The following is a 23,042-nucleotide window of genomic DNA, read 5'->3' as shown; positions in this document are numbered from 1 at the left end:
AGAAGGAGCTCTGGAGGAGTCCTGTGGGTGACTCATGGGAGTGGGCAGAAAGTAAGAAGAGATTTGTAATACACATTAATGCTCAACAGAGAGCATTCCCCACAAGAAAGGCACTAAATGACCAAACAGAAAAAACAACTTACCAGTTGACATCAACCAGCCTCTATCATTGGCCTCCCCAGTGCTGGCATGATGGGCTTGTGAGTGATGCAGCTGTGGTGGCAGGGATGAAGGTCATTGAATGGGCCCAAGGGTATGGGCTCCCACTTACCAAGCCTGATCTAGCTACTGTGGCCACTACATGGCAAATAACAGGCCTCAATACTGAGCCTCCAGTATGCCGTCATCCCTTGAGGAGATCGCCTGGTCATTCGCTGGCAAATTGACTATATTGGACATGTTTCATCCTAGAAAGCCAATGATTTCTTTTGATAAGAATAGACACATTCTAGGTATGGGTTTGCCATTACTCCTGCCTGTGGGGTGTCAGCCAGCACCACTATCTGGGAGCTTATGGAGTGTTTGTTGGACTAGTAGATTAGCACAGGATCCAGAATAATATTATGTTAAACCAAGAGACCCACTTTACAGCAAAGGAGGTACCGTCATGGGCTGAAGCCCATGGCATTCACATTACCCAAAGCTGACACACATTTCAGTGTTGGGGATGGCTTGTTGAAGGCATAGGTGAAGGACCAATTTGGAGATGGTATTTTACAAGCATAGGATACCATCTTCCAGGACACAATATACAGTTTGGATCGAAGAGCTGTCTATGGCGCTGTGTCCTATAGAAAGAATATGAGGGTCTGCAGACCGGGGAGTGGGAAGTGGGAGTGGCCCCACTTACCATCACTCCCAATGATCCACTTGTGTTTCCTGTCTCTGCAACTCTAGGCTCTGCCGGTTTCCAAGTTCTGGTTTCCACAAAGGGGAAGACTTCTACCAATGGGCATAGTAATAGTTCTATTGAACTATAACCTATGGCCACTGCTTGGGCACTTTAGGTTCTTTGTGTCCAGGGGCAGCAGGTGAGAAGGGGAGTCACCATCTTGGCAGGTGTAATTGACCACAGTCATCAGGAGGAGCACGGGCTGCAGTTACACAGTGGGGCAAGGGAAACACTTAAGAAATTCAGATGCTCTACCTGGGTATCTCTTGACCATTTTTGGATGATAAATGGACAAAGGATGAAACTCCAGCCTGAGAAGTCTTCAGGACAGGCAGAAATGCTGGCTGAGGATGAGGGGAATCTGGCACAGATGTTCGAGGAGTGAGATGAGGAGTCTTAGCTGCAGTCCTGAGACCAGATGCAGCAGCGGGGGCTGTGATGTGTCCCACCAACTTTCCTCTTCCATGTTTCCTCCCAGGAAGAGGGGCCCCCCAGAATCCTAGAGGAGCTACTCCGGGCACTCGTATGAAGTGGTTCTGAGTGTACAAGGTGGGGGCCTGTCTGGGACAGGTGTCTCCCTCACTGGATTCTTCTGCAGAGGGACTTGTCACCCCAGTTATTCAAGTACTGTCGGCAGATAACTCTCAGCTGCTAGCCCTCCGGGACTGCATCAGCTACAGAAGCCACCTTGCTAAGGTCATGCTGTCTTCCCGGGGCCCACATCTCATGACATTGACATGGGAGTATAAAGACCCATCCTTCTTATCCCTACTCAGCGCTACTCTAACCCAGCGGACTAAGTGCTGGGGTCGAAATGTCAATCCAGGAGCCTTCATCCCTTGGTCAGATGTCCAGATTTTGCTTGAAGTGTTTGATTTTTATTTTATGTCTAGCATTATCGTGTAACTCTCTCAGCTGCCTCGGTTTCCAACATTTGTTTAAAGAGAGTCTGGGTTAGTAACTGGAAAGTACTCTATCACTGGGCTGGTAATCTGGCCCTTGGTAATAAAAGCATCTATTATGGGTGGGCCCAGAGGAGGTGCATCCTAAGTGAAGCTGTCTTCAGCATTCCTCTGAGGCTTCGCAGTACCATGCAAGGGCTTTAGTTTTTAATGTTTGGAGGACCCTGAATGCTGATCAGCTGAAATCTCAGTCCTTACATTTTATTACCAAGTTGTTAAACCCATAGGGGCAAAAGTGCGGCAGAAATGTGCACACAGGTTAAATTATTTCCAAAGTTGGGACTGGTTTCACTTGCTCTTTATTATTTGTTTATTTACTTATTTAAAATTAAATTTATTTATTTATTTTTAAAATAAATTTATTGATTTATTTATTTTTGGCTGCATTTGGTCTTCATTGCTGCGCGCTGGCTTTCTCTAGTTGTGGCGAGCGGGGTCTACTCTTCGTCGTGGTGCACGTGCTTCTCATTGTGGTGTCTTCCCTTGTTGTGGAGTGCGGACTCTAGGAGCATGGGCTTCAGTAGTTGTGGCATGTGGGCTGAGTAGTTGTGGCTCTTGGGCTCTAGAGCACAGGCTCAGTAGTTGTGGCGCATGGGCTTAGTTGCTCTGCGGCCTGTGGGATCTTCCCGGACCAGAGCTCGAACCTGTGTCCCCTGCATTGGCAGGCGGATTCTTAACCACTGCGCCACCAGGGAAGTCCCTCACTTAATCTTTAATTGAGCCAAAACCATTTAAGCAAAGCCAAAAAGGCTGAGTTCAGTCCTTAGGGAAGATGGACTAGAAGACTCGCTTGCTATGGAAATTTTCTCACAGGCTTACATGGGAGCAAGTGTGGACTTCAAGTTTAGTTTTGTTTGTGGAGATAACAGGCTGACTTTTGGAGCCCTTGTTTGGCAATTATATAGTAATGTACTAAACTGTGTCTTAAAATTGTGCAAGTTTCGAGTGTGGCAGGAGCTTCATTCTTTTTTTTTTTTTGCAGTACGCGGGCCTCTCACTGTTGTGGCCTCTCCCATTGCGGAGCACAGGCTCCGGACGCGCAAGCTCAGCGGCCATGGCTCACGGGCCCAGCCGCTCCGCGGCATGTGGGGTCTTCCCGGACCGGGGAACGAACCCGTGTCCCCTGCATCGGCAGGCGGACTCCCAACCACTGCGCCACCAGGGAAGTCCCAGGAGCGTCATTCTTTCAGTGAAGATTCCTTAGTTGGCTTCTCACAGCTTAGAGGTAAGTCTAGGGTTACACTGCAAGGCAGCGTAAGGTCACAGGAACTTCATTGAGACTGAAAATTAGACACTGAGCCACGTTAAATCAGAAACCATATTTGCCTCATTCTCTTTGTAGCTCCAATGCCAAGTCCAGGCCCTGGCACATAGTAGGTGCTCACTGAGTATTTTTGAAGGAATTCTCTCAGATTACCTGAGGATCCACGAGCTTCTCAGATACGGAATCAAAGCTTCTGATGCTCTTTTCTCTAATGAGATTTGGAGTCTGTGTTTGTGAGGTTCTTATCTTACTCAGGAATCTAAGGCATGTAGCTAGTAGCCTGTAAGGGAGGCCACTGGGCAGGCAAAAAAAAAAAAAAAGTCCTATTTTTGCACTAAGGGGCTGTGACTCCATCTTTGTGTGTGTCTGTGTGTGTTTAAATGAACTGATACTCCATGTATGTGTATGTCTGCTCTGTCCGTGGGAGTGGGGGTGTGCTCTGGAATTTTGAGTTGAATGAGGGACCTTGTGCTGGTACGGGACACTCCCATCACCCCCCCCCCTCCCTGCAAGGTGTAGCTCAAACAAACTTAGGTTACAGCCCCTCACTGGCCACTGCTGGCTTCGATGCCTTTTATGCAGGTGTAGGATTCTCACTTCCCCCAGAAAGCGGGATGGGGCTGAAGAAGGAACCCTAAACAAAAAGTGGTAGGATGTGTGTGGGGAAATCCAAAGGATTTCATTGGAAAGAGAAATGTCAGCAGAAGTTCCCAGGAGAGCCATGATCAAACATGGTTTCTAGACAAAACGGGTCTTGTAATATCTGCCTTCAGTCTTGTGCCAGCATTCTGACCCAGGGGTGATGTACCAAACCTAGGATGGGACCAAGACCTTGACTTGTTGCCTAGCAAGTCCTGTCAGAGCTGGGGCTCTGCAGGTGGCCTGAGGGCCAGGCCACTCTGGCTCAATCCCGGGGCTAGTTGGACTCACTGAGGGGGCAGGAATCCAGAAGCTCCCAACAGAAAGTGAAGAAGCCTGGGGACCAGTGCCGTGTCCTGGGGAATCTGGGGGCAGACAGTAGGTGGTCAGCAAGGCAGACCAGCTGACCAGAGGATCCTAAGGCTGTGAGAGCTTCCATAGGACTCCTGATAGCCCTCTAGGACGCTGGGGCTCTGGCGAGGTAACAAGGGCAGCGGCAGAGGTGGTCAGCAGGTAGAAGCAGAAATGCGATCGCTAAGGACTGATGCTTAATGGCAAGAGCAAAGAAAGCTTCCAGGTTCTGAGAAATCAGGATCCTAGGCAGGCCCTGGGACAGATATGCAGACACAATCGGTCAAAACTTGTTTCTGGAACTGGGCGTAAAATAACAATAGCTGGCTTAATTCGAGGCATGCTATGTGCTGTCATTGCTTTTGACCCTTGAGAAGGATATGATTTCATTTAATAGTCACAAATCTCTCACCATGGGTAAAATTTTTCAGATGAAGGAACGGAGACTTAAAAAGCCTAAATAACTTGCCCATAGTCATGAGGTCACAGAAGCCAGTAGATGGGGGAGCTGGGACTTAAACCCAAGTCTAGAACTCTGCAGTTTGTGGGCTTAACCACTACACTGCACTGCATGGTGAAAGCTTGGTCGGGGAGTAGGGGCAAGGTGAAGGGCGAATGACAGTGAACTCCAACTGGGGCTGGTCCAGCGCTGCCGCAGACGCGTTCACACGCGTTATATCATTTACTCTTTACAGTGCCCTTGTCCTCATTAAAAAAAAAAATTTCCAGTGAGTGATCTGAAGCACATAGAGCCTAAGTGGCTTGCCTAAAATCCCACAGGAAGGAGGCAATAACCCAACTAATGGGACTGGGGCACAGGTCAGAGCAAAACCAGCAGCAAGGCTGCCCTGAAGCTGATGTGCTGTGGGGAAGGAAGAGACCTACACATCAAGAATGTAATACCTGCTGTGCATTCAGACCTTCTTAATCCGGAATCTGAGTTAGGAAAGATCCCCTAGGATAGGGAGTGATTTTAAAGACACACAACTTCAAGGAGTCTGACTTCCTGTACTAGGTGTAAGGAGTGGCTTTCGCTTGATATAACCCAATGATGCATTTATTCTTCATAAGGAATGAGTCATGGATTTCGTCCTTACATTGAGCTCAACACCGTACACCATCTCCCTGCTCAAGGACAGCTGAATCAGTCAGTGCTATTATGGAGTAAGTGAAAGCTAATTTTAACTTTAGCATATGTGTCCTTTCTTTTGAGTTCTCTAAACTTGGGTATCATTAATTAGTCATACCGAGCCAAGAGAATTAGGCAGGTTATTTCATGCACTTTTAAAAAAAGGTTGTAAAACTCTGACTAAAACAGTACATTTGTCGTATGTACTGTTTAGTGAATGGTAAAGATTTAACACAATATTAGAGCATCATAGGATTAGAAACTACCCGTCAGGTAACCATCAATCAATCAACAAATATTTCTTAACTGCCCACTCTGTGTCCCACAGTGTTCTAGGCCTGAGGCTGGAAGGTCACTTGGAGAGATCATTTAGACTAGTGCTTTTTAAACCATCCGTGAAGAAAGACCATTAAAAAAAATTCCAATCCATCGTTGACCAATATTTTGCAATACACAATAAAACTGGGTTATGAGAAAAACGATCACATGTCATAGCAATATGAAATTGCTAAAAACGTTTATAAACACTCTCAGTTTTCGTACTTTTTCTCATTGCAATAACAGTTCATGGACTGAAAGTGGTCCACAGACCACGCTTTGATCAGTCATGATTTAAACAAGGCATGACCATTCTGAAACCATCCAACAACTGAAAAACGAGCTTTTGCTTTTTCTTCCAGTTTTAGAATTCTTTTTGCTTGTCATGTTAGTGGACTTTCCAATGCTTGATGAACCTATTAAAGAAACTATCATTCAAGGTAAACCACACTTTTACCAACTGAGAGATAGGGGAGAAATAGTTCCTTTGGAGACCAACCTATGAAAGGTACATAAAGAATGAAAGAAGGAACTATAAAATATAAACCCAAGCTGAGGGGAAAAAGGGAGGCCAAGGTCTCACAAATGGTAAAAAGCCTGCTTTCACAGAAAAACTATGACTTACAAGATAGTTGCTAAAGGAGTATCTGACTGCGTGGAATTCACATAGATACAGAATGAAGAAATCTATTTTTATAGAATTGTCCTTTCTGGCACAGTTCTTGATGCCGTGGCAGAAATCATATTCACAAGAACTTTTTTTTTTTTTTTTTTTACTTGGAATGAAGTTAACAGAGCATTTTGGCAAGAGCAAAAAACAGGGCATAAAATTCATGAGATCAAATTTTTCTTTTCCCCAGATGCTTACCCAGGGGCAAAAGCCAGGGAAAAAAATAAGAAGAGATAAACTTAAACTTAATTTGTCTTAAAGACATCAACTACATAGAAAAAAAATTCTAAATGCAAAAGTCAAATTCTAAAATCTCAGTTTCCCAGAAGTGTCTAGAAATAAAAACTTTCTCACTTTAATTGGAAAGAGTATTCATATTTCACTTTTAATGCTAACTCAAGGCACTTAAGAATAGAAGCTGCAAGTAGTAGGTGATACTGATCAGCTCACATTAATGAATAAGAAGAGACAAATTTCTGACTATTGTGGTTGTCTACTGTTGTGTAAGAGACCATAAGCCTGTGGCTTAAAACAACAACTCTTCATTTGTTCATGATTCAGCAACCTGGGCTGGAATCAGCTAGACAGTTCCGCTGGTCTCACCTAGGATCTCTCATGCAGGTGGCTTGATCTGATGGCTTGAATAGGTCTTTTAAGATCAAGCTGGCTTTGCTCACATGCTTTGCATGGTCTCACATATTCCAGAATCTCTCTCTACATACCTTCTTTCTCCAGCAGTATGGTTGGACTTCCTTACAGCATGCAGTCTATGTTCCAAGAGGGAGAATTCTAAGATGACAAGCACTTATCAAATCTCTGCTTGCATCAAACTTGTTAATATCTCATTTGCTAAAGCAAGTCACTGGACCAAACTCAGACCCAATGTGGGAAGGAACAACACAAGGGCAGGAGTTCTGAGAGGCATGGTTCATTGGGGGCCACTGATGTAACAGTTAATTATAAAATAAAAAAAATTTTAACTAAATTATGTTTAAAAGTTATACAAATTCCATTTTTCTGAATAAGGCAGAATTACATTACTTGGAAAATCCAGCTGATGTTCTAGAGATTGTAAAATGGCATCAGTATTTGGGAACACTCTTAATGGCATGAAGGACTATAAAAACTCACCAGATTACACCAACCAAGCCAACCGATCAATAGTATTTACTGAGCACCTATTAAGTTATTATCACTATGCAAGGTGGTATGGAAGACACATTTTCCTTGCATTCAGGGTACCTACGATGGAACTGAATACAAACAATATTTAACGTTGGAAACAGTGTAAGACAATATAACCATGTGTTAAACTGTGCAATATAGACCACAAAGCAGTAAAGAATTTCAGACTTTTAGTCATCTCCTTTCAACATAGGAGATATGGTCTCAGAATTGGAACAATCCATTACTAATCCGAGACTGTGCAGGTGACTACAACACCTGTTGGGCTCTACTAGTGCTCCTCTCCGGGTGGAGGACACTGGTTTTATGAATGCAGAGAACAAGGGCACTCAGACACTTAAAGAAAGGTGGTTATACATTCTCAAGGCTGAGTCCTTGTCCCTTCAGAAGGCAGGTGCCTTGCAAGTCAATTTGTCAGCATCTTCCTGGTTCTCCTTTTTTGTTAGTAACCTGCAGTCTGGCCACAGGGCTACGTTCAAGTGCACTGGGAGGGGATAACAGCTGGATAGTTATGCCACATGGTGGAGAATGTGACGGCATTTGGAGCAGAGGAAGAGCAGGGAAGAAAGAACACTGATTCTCCTCTAGGCACCTACTTCTGTTCCAGACACTCTGCTAGACCCTGGGAATACAAAGTGAATTAAACCTGGTGCCTGTCCCCAAAGAGCTCCCTGTCTCATAAGTAGGCAGATCTAAATGCTCCATAGAGGTGTGGATAGTGTGCTGTGTGGGCACAATGACAGGAACGGCCAGCTCTGAGAGTAAAGGGAGAGTCCTGGGTAAGGCTATGGAAAGTCTGCTGAGTAAGTTGATGCTTGAGGTGAAGTTTCAAGAGCAAATTGGAGTATACTTGTCACCTAGGTGGAGAAGGACATTCCTGACAGAAGATATAGCCATGCGCAAAGTCATGGAGACTCACTGAGGAACAGGAAATCATTCAATAAGGCTGAAGACTATGGTCCAATGCAGGCAAGTAATAAGGAGATAGGGCAGAATGGAAGCTTAGGACGAGCTTATGGACCAACTTACAAACCAACCTACTAAGGAGTTTAGACTTTATCCTAAGCAATGAGAAACATTAAATGTGTTCAGCAGGGTAGAGACATGATCAAATTTACCTTCTAGTAACAGCACTGCCCAAAGGAAATTTCTGCAGTGATGAAAATGTTCTATAATCTTCTCCGTTTAATATGGTAACCACTAACCACATGCGGTATTGAGCACTTGAAATGCAGCCAGTGTACTGAGGAACTAAATTTTTAATTTTTAAACTTAAATTTAGATAGCCACATGTAGCCCTTGGCTACCATATTGGACATGTCAGCTTCAGAAAAATCCCTCTGGCAGCAGTGTGGAGGATGGATTGGATGTGGACAAGACTGGAGGGAGTTGGAAGACTGTAACAGCTCAGGTGGGAGAAATGTGGTCTTGAATTAAGGCTGGGGCCATGGAAATGCAGTTGAGGCAACCCAATTGAGAACTGTTTAGGAAATGAAATGGACAGAATTTGGTATCTTATTTGACAGGAGGGAGCAGCCCTGATCATGAGAAGAAGATGGGTACTCAAGGGTAGGGACACGTAAGTCCACTTAGGAGGATGAGGCCAAATCCAGTCTGTGGAGCAGTAGGAAGCTGGGCAACGCCTTGATCTGGCACATATGCTGGTCTTCCACTGTTAGGCAGAATAGATTGTAAGAGCGAGAGACTGGAGGCAGCGAGAGCAGCAGGGCAGCTGCTCTTTGCCTGACTGAGGGTGGTCTGGATAAATAAGTGAATTCAGGTGAATGGTAACCAATGTCATTTAAGCATAAGGGATCATGGAAAAAGAATAATCAATGAGAAAGCCATGTTTTCCAGTCTGATTGAGGAAAGAAAAGGGAAAAGTGAATTAATGATTGTTAAGCATCTATTAATTAGCGCTCTGGTATATACGTTCACAAAAATTTTTCTCTGGGATACTAGACAAATTGGTGTTGTCACTGATGGAAATGGATGGGCCAAGAAGGGGGCATGTTGGTAGGTCCCACCGCATATATTTTGAAAATGAGGTATATCCTAAGTGGAAGACGTTTTTCTGTGTATGTTTGTTGAGGAGGTGAGAAAAGACAATTAAGAATGTCTAAACCGTAGGATTAAAAAAATTATGAACAGTTTTAAGAGATTTCTTTGACAGTGGGTAGTTTCAAGGTAATAGATCTGATACTATTTTATTTGCTGGCCCACATAAATGGAAATAGCTAAAAGGACTTTGGCCTTCAGAGTTAATAGGAAAATAAAGCATGTTAAGCATGATAGAGTGCAAGCAACAGGCAACAACTAAACCAAACAGGTGTTTAATGTTATTGGTCCAGCTAAACCCAAGTGAACCCAGTTCAATATTCCAACATAATTTTAAAATAAAACAATAAGTCTACTTAGTTTGTGAGATGAGAAAAATGGAGTCACGACCCATGTGATAACTTAGTTGTAAGGCCTTGGATAGCTTCTTATTTACCATTGAACATTTCATTAGGAGGGTCTTCTTTCTGCTCCCGTATATGTAAAAATATTACAACAATAATAATTCAGATGTATTAGTTAAGGTAACACTACTTTAACTTCATAAAAACCCCCAAATCTTGGTGGCTTAATTTAATGAAAGTCTGTTTCTCATTTATAAGAGTGCAGTGTGGGTGTGTAGGAGGCAGGCTCCCACATGGGACCCAGGCTCCTTCCATCCTGTGGTCCTCCGCCTCCTAGGGCTTTGGAGCCCTGGGCTTCCAGGCAGGAAAAGAGGTAAAGCATGAAGGATCTGCAAGAGGATTTTATGGACCACTTCTCACTTTTTCATTGGTTCAGAGTCAGTCAAGGACCACACCTAGATGCAAGTCGGGTGGGAAATGTATCCCTGTGTCCACCAGCCACTTCACAGAACAACTCTACCCTATGGAAAGAGAGAACCGATCCTTGGTGGGCACCTAGTCATTTTACCCCACCAGACTAGATTATGTTGAGAGTTCCCATGACTCTTTGGTGTTTCGTTTCCTCACCTCTTCGTATTATTTACATACCATCGACTCTGTCCCTCCCTCATCTCCTCCCACCTCCTCAGAGCCACGCATGAAGTCCACTCATATTTTCCAGTTGGTTTATAGGCCTGGCTGTCTAACCAGCCACTCTCAGAATCATCCATGAAGAACGCAGTGTCTGAGATAAGGAAATAGCTTGTGAGTCCCATAAACATCATTCAGTACTCTACTGTAAACCTAGAGTAAAAAAGTAGAGAAATGAGCAAGTTGAATCTACCTTGACTTCTTAACAAGTAAGTATTGTATCATATGATATCACCTATATGTGGAATCTAAAAAGATGATACAAATGAACTTATTTATAAAACAAATAGACTCACAGACATAGAAAACAAACTTATGATTACCAAAGGGGATAGCGAGTAGTGGGGGAGAGATAAATTAGGAGTTTGGGAATAACATATAGGCACTATTATATATAAAATAGGTTAACAACAAGGACCTACTATATAACACAGGGAATTATACTCAATGTCTTGTAGTAACTTATAATGGAAAAGAATCTGTAAAAGAATATATATGTATAACTGAATCACACTGCTGTACGCTTGAAACTAACAAAACATTGTAAATTAACTATACTTCAATTAAAAAAAGTATTGAAGTTAGCACCCCAATTTGTTCTGTGAACTGCTCAGCATTAAGAGGGTTATTAAAGAGATGAGAGATTTCAGTGATTATATGGTTACAAAATTACCTATTAACCCTGTGTTCTAGGGCTCAAGTGAAATTCATTCCATCTTGGTAAATTTTGACAGGTATTTACCAACCTGCTGCTCTGTATAAGGTACTCCTATAGAGATCTCAAAGGATACCAAGAAAAAATTCTTTGGGCCAGCCTCTGACCACAAGAGTTTTCATCTTTTATTGTGAAATAACCTTTTATTGGATCTTTTGGGCAAATTCTTACCAAAGTACATGTCTCTGAAGTTAGGTATTTTTTTTCTTCTTAATTTAATTTTTATTTTATATTGGAGTATAGTTGATTTACAATGTTGTGTTAGTTTCAGGTGTACAGCAAAGTGATTCAGTTATACATATATCCATTCTTCTTCAGATTCTTTTCCCATTTAGGTTATAATCCACAAGGACCTACTGTATAACACAGGGCGCTCTACTCAATATTCTGAGATTCTTTCTACATGGCAAAAATTCTTGCTGGTCTCCTCTGGGTACCATCATTGGGCTGAGATAGCTCCAATCATTTATTTATTTAATCCTTGTCGAAGTGAGGTATTTTGGACATGGAAACAAAGTGCAGTGTGGTTGAACATTGCCAGTAGTGTTGCCTCCTGTGGTCACAGAGATACTTCAACTGGGTTCAAATCCTTAAACTTAGGGTGGCCCAAAAGGAGAACATGTGAAAATGACTCAAGAAGATAATTTAGAGGCTGCTTTCTAATTTTCACTCAAAATCTCTGCCAGATAAGTTACTTAACCTTCATGTCAAGAGAATGAAGGCTCCATTTCTTAAAACTCCACTTAGCCTGAGCCAGATGATTTAATTACTCACTACCTTATTTTCACTCATCCACAGAATGAGAATAATAATAATGAGAATAATGGCCCACTTACCTTTCAGGGTTAGCTCTGGGCTGATAGGAAAAAATTTCACTGTAAAGAAAAGGTACTGTTACCTAGGTTTAGCCTTTCTTTTATCCTAGCACTACTGATTGTAATAACACACACTTGGGGTGGAAAAAGGAATCCTCCTTAATAACAAATGTATAAAATTACCTGCTCTGCCCAACTGCATATTTCACATAAAGGCCAAACTGGAGTGTGTGTAGCAAGAGCTGGAGAGGAAATTCATGTAATTGGAATGTGAATGCTTCACAGGGCCTTTGGTGGAGCTAAGTACCAGAGAGTGCCCTAATGCAACGTACCAGTGTCAAGGTTCCAACCGAAGCTGGGTTCTGCCTGCAGTGAGCAGAAACATTGGGTACTGAGACTTCCACTCCACTTTGGTTAACACTGGGGTTTCTGAGCTGAGACGATGAATCAGACACAGGCCATGTGCCAAGGGGAGCATCACTACTTTACAAGGAGCCATTAGATTAGGGGTCCGGAGCAGGGGGCCCACCACAAAAGGCAGTGGGGGTAAGGTGTGCTGTAATCCCAGGCAGGCACAGGCTGGGCTCTGGACACCATTTTGTGGTAATGAGGACTTGGTCAAGTCCCTTAACCTTGACTTCTGATCTATAAATAAAAGTGGGTGGTGTTAGATTCGTGTTTTCCAAAGCCCAGGGGTGTAGGGGCAATTCTCAGTTTTCAAAATGACCAGCAGAAACCCTGCCTTTATTTAGCAACACAGGCGGATGGAAGCTCACTGTCTCCACTTTGAGCTGGAATGATTAAAGCTCAGCGTGGTCATGCTAATTACTTCATGATAAGCCAAAGCCTATATTGACAGTTATATAGATCTTTGATAACATGGAAAATATTTAAGAAATACAGTTTGTGAAATTCTTTCCAAGCAGGAGATCATGGGAGAAGAGTAATAAAAGGATATTAATATATATCCTTATATTCCTATATTTTATGATAGAATGGTTGGGTTCCAAAAGATGCTCTTGATCTTTGGGTTTGCAGTGAAGCTGGCCAGTTGGACAGCAGAACTTCCCTCATCGTTTAGTTACCCCTGGTTTTCAGGGGGAGCTCTCGCCAGGCTCTTGTGTGGTATTGCAAGAAGCAGTAACACCTTCTGTTTTTCTGTTTTGTTTGTATTCTTTTCACTTTTGTTGGTGACCCACAGACTGCTGTTGGTTTAGAACGATGTCATTGTTTTCTCTGCGAAGTGATGATACAAGAGGAAAAGTGCAACTTGTTTTTAAAGTGAGACCAACCAACGGTAAGGTGTAGTTTAACAATACAATTTTAAGAAGAACAGTAATAATAAGCAGGTCCCAGGATTGATATAATCCCAGTTCATATTCCTAGGATGACTTGGGAGGGCAGAAGGAAAAGCTGCCATATTGGGGAGGGGGTAGAAAAGAAGGAGAAGGAGAAAATCTATGCTTTCACCTAAAGAAGCATCAGTCATGAGGATAATGTTAGACCCATCACTGTATTAATGGGACATGATCGAGTCTGACTATGCCCTTGCAAGACAGTGAGTTTACCACCCTTGAGTGTCTACATTCTTGATTCTAGGGAAATTCTTTGCGACAATGGCATGGCAAGTTGCATTTCTATCTTAAGATCTGAAGGACACAGCTATGCATGAATCACTGCTGAAGTATTGAGAGGTCAGCCAAACCCCAAATTCACTGTGTTAGTTTGGGTTTGTTTACACCCAACTATGCATGTCTGTCGCACCCACCCCTCTAGAGCTAAGTAAACCAATAGCTCCTCTTGTGCTTGGGACACTTCTGAAGCCTTCACACCTCACATGGGCCTCACCCAGGTGGCTTTCCCCACCCCCCACCCCCCCGAGTCCTCCTAGGAGCACGAACTGAGAATCGGAAGCTCTGGGTCCTGCTTATTATTCCTATTTTTCTTAAAACATGGGCAAGTCATTTAATTTCTTCAAGCATCATCTTTCCCCATGAAAACATAAGAGCCCCATTTTGCCTTAAAAACAGAAGTGTGCCTTCTGTTTGCTGCCTTAGTGTTTAAAAGCACTTGCTCATACATTTCTTCATTTAAACTTCAGAGCAGCCTTTCTCCCCTCCCCCAACCAACGTGTCAATATTCCCATCATATTTCCCGTATCTAGAACCACGGAGGGTCGGTGCTCCCGGGATGTTTGTTTTGGATACATAGCCTTTACAGAGAGAACTTTACTAACAAATATGAACTTCAGATATGTACCTTTTATTTGTTCATCTTTAAAGCTATTCTCAGTGGGCAAACACACCTGTTGTGCCCTGACTTCACAAAGTTATTTTTCAATTGCAATGATATTATATACCTTCTGACTAGGGAGTGTAATAAAACACACCAAAAAGAAATGTTGTCATGTACAATACAACAATTTTTATGTCATGCTCGTAATTTTTGCCTTTTGGAGCAAAATGCGAAGTTCTATGAGGAAGAAGCGTTGTTGTGAATCCACAGATGGTCAGTTCTGCTGCTGAGGATTCTGACATCAGAACCTCTCAGTGAACAGGCCTGGCAGCGTAGGGAGTTACTGGCTGGGTCGAGAACAGTTACTTCAATGTAGAATTTAACTTCTTTTTTTTTTTTTTTTTTTTTTTGCGGTACGCGGGCCTCTCACTGTTGTGGCCTCTCCTGTTGCGGAGCACAGGCTCCGGACGCGCAGGCTCTGCGGCCACGGCTCACGGGCCCAGCCGCTTCGCGGCATGTGGGATCTTCCCGGACCGGGGCATGAACCCGTGTCCCCTGCATCGGCAGGCAGACTCTCAACCACTGTGCCACCAGGGAAGCCCTTCGCCTTCTTATCTGCCTATTGATAAAATAATTTTGGAATCTTAGCTGTTTGTTGAAAGTTTTCCTGCAAATGATCTTGTCCGGAAGGACTTTATAAAAAGAATGTAAAATCTTTCTCACTTTTCTGCAATCTTCTTTCATCAGTTTAGATAGGACCATACCACCTCTGCAGGACTATTCCAGGTAGTGCTGGGCACTCGTTCAGTTGCTTTATTAAAATATGAATGTTCTTATTAGGGCAAAGCAGTGTAGGTTCATGACTAGTTAGTTCTCTCCTTTCAACTGTTCCCCTTCAATCCCCATCTCAATCTTTGTTCGAGCAGTGCTCTCACACACTCCCTCGTTTTTCCTTCTCCGTCTTTCGAAGCTCTAGTCCTTCTTCCTCTGGGGCACTTGTGTCCGTCCTGGCCTGCAGCAATGACACTCCCCTCTAATTGTTAGAGACCTCTGCGGGCTCCGTTTTGGTGAGATGTCCTGCGTGCAAGACCAAGCCTCAGCCCTGGGAGGTGGGGGGTTCGCATCCTTTTCCCCAGAGGCCAATGTGACAGCTCGAGTAATACACTCGATGCCTCTGTTCACCTGTAAAATATAGCAGATGGGGCATCTGAAGAATTTCCTCCAAAGTACCTTTACCTCTGGGCACACTACAACTTGCACTAGTGGCTGTCTTTAAATTGTGTACGTTCTGCCACTCCCAGTTCCCCAGAGCTCCTTTGATCTCACACTCAGTACGCGTGTGCAGTGCCACAGGTATCGTTGGCGCCCAGGGTCTGAGAATTGACGGGACTTGTCCTTTGACAACTGAAACTCATCTGGGAAACCACAGTGTCTTTGGTGTAGGTTCTGCAGGCAGTGGCAGTTGCCTCTGCTGTCTCACCCCATTCGCCGCGAGCCTCCTTCCCGCTAGTCCGAGATCCACCGTGAGGCTCTGGAGAAGAGGACTCTCGGATCTCTGCCCCGGCCGTGGGGAGGTGGGGCGGTCCAGGTCCCCGCCTCAGCCGCGGGGGTGGCAGCCGGGGACACGCCTTTTGCTCTCCCAGCCGGCGAAGCTGGCAGCGCGCAGCGCGCTGGCGGAGACAACGTCTGCGGGCCGAGGCCGGGCGCTGTCAGTTCCTTATCCGGCGGGTGCCAGCTGCGGCCGCAGCACGTTCCAAACCCGAGGAGCCGCCCCCTCGCCGCGGGCTCCCGGCGCGTGGGGGCGCGGGCGCGCCTCCGCCGACACCGCCCACACTCGGGCCGCGCTCGCTGGTAGCCTGAGGATCGTCCGCCGAGAACGCGGTGTCCCCGAGCCCCTTCGCCGGCCGCCGAGGCAGGAGGACCGCGCGCAGCGAGATGGCGGCAGCCGGGCGGGCTCGGGGCTGGGCACCGCGGTCAGTGCTGCCACTGCTGCCGCTGCTGCCGCTGCTGCTGCTGCCGCCGCCCCCCGCCGGGTGCGCGACCGCTCGGGACCCCGCGGCCCCGGCGTGGCTCAGCCTGCACCCGCCCTACTTCAACCTGGCCGAGGCGGCGAGGATTTGGGCCACCGCCACCTGCGGGGAGCGGGAGCCCGGCGGCACGCGACCCCGGCCCGAGCTCTACTGCAAGTTGGTGGGGGGGCCCACCGTCCAGAGCAGCGGCCATACCATCCAGGTAAGGTCCCAGGTCCCTCCCGGGCGGGCTCCCTCCCCGCGCGGGCCAGCCACCCTGGGCGAAGGGGTCGGGCCTTTTCCCCGCACTCTCGGGACCCGAGGCGACCGGGAAGGGCTCCCCCAACCCCTGCGTGGGTCGGCGACCCCGGGAGGTGGGCGCGGTGACCCCCGGGAGTGGTACTGGGGAACACCGCCTCCGCCGATGCGCCGCTCGGGGCTGGGATGGGTATGCTTTGCACATCCCGAGGTGAATACAGGCTGAGGTTAAGTTTGGGCTTGCCCAGGAGAAAGTCCGAAGCTGCGCTCTCGGGATGTATTGAACTGTGGTCCTGTCCTGCCTCCGTCACCCAGGTAGCGCCTGGCCAGGGCTTGAGCCCCCCTGGGCTTCACCGGTGCCCCTCCTTCGAGGCCCTTCATCTCCCCGACCTTATGCAGAGAAGCTGGTAGCAGTTAGATTCCGTGGTGTATTTAAAGAGAGAACTTTTAGACTGTATCAGTAGTACCACTCCCATCTCACCAGAAAAACGCACCTCACCCCACAGCCTGAAGTACCACCATCCAGAGCCATTAGGCGCGAGTGGACAGACACGGTGCTCAGAGTCCATCGGACTCCTACTGCGAACACCTGTGTAAATGCTAGTGTCGCTGGTGCTTCATCAGCATCTGGAAATGTGCCAGGTCCTTACACACGAGCCTCACAACAGCGCTGGGCACTGGATCGGGTGACCAGGTTAAGAAATGTGCCTACGTCATCATGGAGGACATCTGGATTTGAACCCAGTCCTGACTCCAAATCCTCTTTAAACTAAGACGTCTGTCGTTGCCTCCCTCCCTCTCCCAGGAAGTATTGCTGAGGAAATTGTTGCCAGAAGAGGGAGTAATTTTGGAGTTTGGGCTCCCAAAGCGAAAGATTATCATTCCGAGTCTAGGTCAGTCTTTTAGAAGGTCTTTTGACTAAGCACTCCCATAAATGACAGGTTGTTGAACATGCAGTATATTCTTATGCGATAGATGCTCATTTATTTATAAATTACATGCATGTATGACTATTAATTTGTGTGCACTATAAAATATACAAAAATAGAAATAAAAAGAATAATGATGAAAATGCTTTTTTCTTTATTAAGAGCCCCAAATAGGGCTTCCCTACTGGTGCAGTGGTTGAGAATCTGCCTGCCAATGCAGGGGACATGGGTTCGAGCCCTGGTCTGGGAAGATCCCACGTGCCGCAGAGCAACTGGGCCCGTGAGCCACAATTACTGAGCCTGCGCGTCTGGAGCCCGTGCTCCACAAGAGAGGCCGCGATAGTGAGAGGCCCGCGCACCGCGATGAAGAGTGGCCCCCACTTGCCACAACTAGAGAAAACCCTCGCACAGAAACGAAGACCCAACACAGCCATAAATTAATTAATTAATTAATTAAAAATTGCAACCTCCCTTAAAAAAAAAAAGAGCCCCAAATTTTGCTTTCTTTAAATGTTTTGTGACTTTGTATAACCAGTTATAAACAAATATTCAAATGTTAATCATATATATAATTATTTTTGACAAGTGTAGTTTAGCACGTATGATATAGCCATTCATAGTTTTACATTAATACTGGAATTTAGTAGTTGTCATCACTGAAAAAATACCTCAAAAATATGTAAATTCAAATGAAAGAACTGTATTGACTGCTGAGTTCCAGAACCAGCTGCATAATTTGCAGTCTATTGCAAAATGAAATGGAACTGCTTGTTCAAAAATTATGAATTTCAAGATGTGGGGATAGCAGAGCATTAAACTAAGTGAGAGGCCTTTCTAGGAGTGGGACCCTGTGAGAATTTCCTAAATTGTGGTACTCATACTTCTGCTCCATCCTCCAATTATTCTAAAAGTTTTTTTTAAGTAGAAACTTGGCCAGTATATGTTCATTTTTCAAGTGGAATTCAGTACTTCCTGATAGGAAAGTGTTGTGTTTTAATGCTATAAACAATAGATTCAAAGTTCACTCTTCATTTGGAAAAATGTTACAAAATTCTGTTTCCGTGTTTTTAAAATGTGCAAATATAAGAACTTTTAGAGTAACACAGTTCCATCTTTTCAGCAACAAAAGATGACACATTTCCAAACATCTGTTTTATGAAATGGTCTTTCCAAAGTTTGCATTTCTTTAGAACAGTATTTACTTTTTCACACTTTTTTTTTTTTGCGGTACACGGGCCTCTCACTGTTGTGGCCTCTCCCGTTGCGGAGCACAGGCTCCGGACGCGCAGGCTCAGCGGCCATGGGTCACGGGCCCAGCCGCTCCGCAGCATGTGGGATCTTCCCGGACCGGGGCACGAACCCGTGTCCCCTGCATCGGCAGGCGGACTCTCAACCACTGCGCCACTAGGGAAGTCCTTTTTCACACATTTTTAAAACAACACCTTTTCTTTGATGGAACAAAGTACTTCCATTATTTTGTAAATATCTATCAGGTAGTATATTACTGGCAGTCACTTGTCATCCCAGCAAAAGTCAGCCAATTTGGAATTTTTGTGAAAAAAAAATGTATAACTCATCTTTAAATTTAAGAGGTCTTTTAAGTACTTTTCTATGAGAAAACCAGTGAGCCTGTGTAGTTAAAAGTATTTCATAATCACTCCCCATTTCAGTACAAGGTTTTAACTGTTCTGCTATTTAGGAGAATAGAATCCACATGTCCACTTTGCCAGGTGCACTTACGCTTCGTGTGTCCTGATCAGATGATAGCCTGGTGAAACCTCTCCTCTCCCCTTGAACAGACACTCAGGACTCTTGTGACCTGCTAGCTTGTGGACTGGATGAAGGCCTTTATAGGCAATCTGTATATTAAGTATTAGAAAAATTGAATTTCTTCACTTTAAGTAAAATAAACAGTTTTAATATTCCCTTCTTGCACCCCACTAGATTGCCTGGCACACCCAACTTTGGAGAGAATTGTTCTAATTGTGGGAAGAGTAAATGTAAGGAGAAGGAAGTTATCGAGGAAATTTTCAGCCGTCTCTGCTCCCCAGATTTGCCTAGAAATGGGCCAACTCTCATTCTCCTCAGCTGGAATTTTTATTAAGTATCATAAGTTGGCACTACTGTTTTGGGAAGTCCAGAAAAGTCACGTTTCTTGTTCTGATTGAGTTTCCAGAATAGGTGCTTAAACCTGGGTCCACAGGCCTAGATAGAGTAGGAAGTGCCTTTCTGAGCTCACTCAACAGACTGCATTTCTAGGCCAAGGTGTAGCCTGCAGGAAAAGGATGCTATCTGGTGTTTTGCCTTATTCTTTCTGTAAAAACTGGGGGTGAACAAAAGTGCTTTCTGCGTTCACAGTTGAGGGCCTGAGCAGGTGCACTGATTGCTGATGTGAGAGGTTCTCATGTAATGAGGAGAGAAGCATGTTGGAGACAAGAAGGAGAAGGCAAATTCCAGAAGCTGGGCTGTTAGACACTTGTTCTAGCCCAGTGTTGGCAGCAGCTGGTGCAGACCTGCCTTTCAGAAAAGTGGGTGTGGTGGGAGACAGGTGGAGGAAAGGAAGAGAGATTATGATTAATCATGTGCTGTACCTGAGTGATAATCATTTTGAATCTGCTCATGTACAGCTCAAGATGGGGAATGGAGAAGAGTTAACAAAAAAAGTTCTACTTCTTTGAAATTTCTAAAAACAGATCTTTGGGAGCCAGCCAGAGTTTAGAATTTCAGGCCAAAAGGATGCAAGAAATGTAAAAAAATGGATAAAAGTCACATCTTAGAAAAAAACCCAGGGTTTATGGTCCTGATTCTATAATAACAATGCTGATACTTGAACGGTAGCATGTGTCAACAGGCAGAGCATTTAAAAAGTCTGCATTTTGTTTGTTGGGTGAAAAATGTTTGCTGTGGTTTCTTTGGACTTAAGATTCATTAAATAAGATTTTATATACTTGCTACTGCTCAGACATTAAGTTTTTGGTGTTTGAGAGCTCTGTGATTCAGGGATCCTATCTGTCTAGTTCACGGCTATCTCTCCAGTGCTGAGCACAAAAGCCTGGAACAGAATAGGTGCTTGGAAAATATTGAATGAAAGGATGGTGGAGTGAAGGTACAGTTGAAGTTACTATAAAGAGGAGACAAGAAAAGTATGCAAATTAGTTCTATCCTGATGAAAAGTAATTATAACCGAAATATGTCACAATTTGCACTTTAACTTTAAATGTGTACTAACCTATGGAGTGTAAAGACATTATTACAGTCGGCCCTCAGTATCCTTGGGTTTCGCATCCACAGATTTAACCAACTGTGGGTCAAAAATACTCGGGAGAAAAAAAATCCAGAAAATTCCCCAAAGCAAAACTTAAATTCGCCCTATGGTGGCAACTATTTACATAGCATTTACATTGTATTCGGTATTATAGGTAATCTGGAGATGGTTTAAAGTACGTGGGAGAATGTACGTACGTTATATGCAAATACTATGATGCCATTTTATATAAGGGACTCGAGCATCTGCAGATTTTGGTATCTGTAGGGTTCCTGGAACCAATCCTTCGCAAATACCAAGGGAGGACTGAATTTACTGACATCTGATAGAGGTGATGATAAAATGGAAGTGGAAGGCTGTGTTGAAAATATAACCTTGGGTTTGGTTTAGCTTGACATAAACACTATGCTCACAAGAAATGACCTGCACGTATTTACCAAACATATGATCTTTTTTTTTTCTTTTTTCTGGCCACGCTGTGCCGCTTGTGGGATCTTAGTTCCCTGACCAGGGATCAAACCTGCGCCCCCTGCAGTGGAAGTGCAGAGTTACCACTGGACCGCCAGGGAAGTCCCAGCAAACATATGATCTTGATTTTGTACATCGACAGTTCAACATATTTTTATAAGTTCTTTCAGTGCACTTTGATTTATGCATAAGAATTTGTATTTAACCTAAATGATATTGATAGAGAAGTACACTCACCTGAGTTATGGCTAAGAGCGAGCATGCTTGCCACAAAGCAGTCCCAGTTGTGTGTTTGTGTAACTTGCACTAATAGCCATAAAGGAAACTCAACTTCACTAAGGCTCTGTTTACAGAACTATTGTGAAAGAGAGCCATTTGTTAACTTCAACAAGGGCCTTTTCCTTTGTGATACAGATGTGAAAATTTTGGGGAAATCTAAAACATTTACTGTGTCCATTGATATATTTGTAACAATTATTAATAGAGTTATTTCAAAACTTCAGATGATTACAGCCAGCAGTTGAAGGACAAATGATTCTTTTTTTAAATAAATTCATTTATTTATTTTTGGCTGCATTGGGTCTTCGTTGCTGCGCGTGGGTTTTCTCCAGTTGTGGCAAGTGGGGGCTACTCTTGGTTGTGGTGCACGGGCTTCTCATTGCGGTGGCTTCTCTTATTGCAGAGCATGGGCTCTAGGCATGTGGGCTTCAGTAGTTTTGGCACGAGGGCTCAGTAGTTGTGGCTCAGGGGCTCTGGAGTGCGGGCTCAGTAGTTTTGGCGCACAGGCTTAGTTGCTCTGTGGCATGTGGGATCTTCCCGGACCAGAGCTTGAACCCATGTCCCCTGCATCGGCAGGCGGACTCTCAACCACTGAGCCACCAGGGAAACCCCCCCTGTAAATTTTTAAAAGTAATTTTCTTAGTGCTTACTCTGAGGATTACAATTGACATCCTAAATTTATAACAATCCAATTTGATTTGACATCAACTTAATTTCAATAGCATCTAAAACTCTGCTCCTATATAGGTCTGTCTCCCCTTTTATGATGTTATTGTCACAAATTACATCTTTACACATTGTTGCCCCTTGGGATAAAAACATAATTATTGTTCTATGCATTTGTGTTTTAAATCATATAGGAAAAAAAGTTACAAACCAGAAATACAATAATGCTGGCTTTTTAATTTACCTATGTAGTTATTTGTACTGGTGTTCTGTATTTCTTTGTATGGCTTTGAGTTACTGTCTAATGTCCTTTATTTCAGTTTGAAGGACTCCCTTTAACATTTCTTGTAGGGCAGGTCTACTAGCAACAAACTCCTTCAGCTTTTCTTTGGGAATGTCTTAATTTCTCCTTCATTTTTGAAGAATAACTTTACCAGGTATAGAATTCTTGACTGACAGTTTATTTCTTTCAGCACTTTATCGTCTCACTGCCATCTGGATTCCATGGTTTCCAGTGAAAAATAGGTTGTTAATCTTATTGAGGATCCCTTATATGTGATAAATTGCTTCTCTCACGTTGCTTTCAAGATTTTGTCTTTTGACAGTTTGTTTATAATGTGTCTCAGTGTGGATCTTTCTGTAGATGACTAGCCTTTTTATAACCCAATTTTCTTAAATGACCAGGGAAACTCCTGTGAGGGAAAATACAACATCATCTCACTGTAGATATTATCAAACTACTCTCACTTAGAGATGAAGAACTCTGGCTCTACAATCATGTAGACCTGAGTTTGAATTCTAACTCTACCAGCTCTCTGACCTTGGAAAATTGCAAAATCTCAGTTTTCTTATATATAAAACAGAATTAATAAACCTGTGTATCTCCCAGGTTTACTTGGAG

At 44.1% G+C, this 23,042-nt stretch overlaps 1 protein-coding gene across 6 annotated transcripts in view; it reads left to right on the top strand.

The window, feature by feature from the left end:
* The first annotated feature begins 15,954 nt into the window (after positions 1–15,954).
* The window catches only part of LAMA3 (laminin subunit alpha 3), a 242,767-nt gene continuing 235,679 nt past the window's right edge, over positions 15,955–23,042 (top strand). For 2 of the 6 annotated variants that reach the window (XR_004485306.2, XM_004273749.4), the window contains exon 1: positions 16,073–16,499. Coding sequence is in view for 4 of the 6 variants with exons in the window: in XM_004273749.4 (XP_004273797.1) it covers positions 16,203–16,499 (297 nt within the window). In the remaining 2 variants the exon portion in view is untranslated. Of the gene's footprint in view, positions 16,500–23,042 lie in introns of all 6 variants that reach the window. The other 4 variants (XM_033435317.2, XR_007471729.1, XM_033435315.2 and 1 more) reach the window with 4 other exon arrangements.

The sequence above is a fragment of the Orcinus orca genome, chromosome 15 (assembly GCF_937001465.1).
Source record: "Orcinus orca chromosome 15, mOrcOrc1.1, whole genome shotgun sequence".
Classification (NCBI taxonomy): domain Eukaryota; kingdom Metazoa; phylum Chordata; class Mammalia; order Artiodactyla; family Delphinidae; genus Orcinus; species Orcinus orca.
The sequence above is the reverse complement of the archived record's forward strand: the minus strand, read 5'-3'. Positions and strand labels throughout refer to the sequence as shown.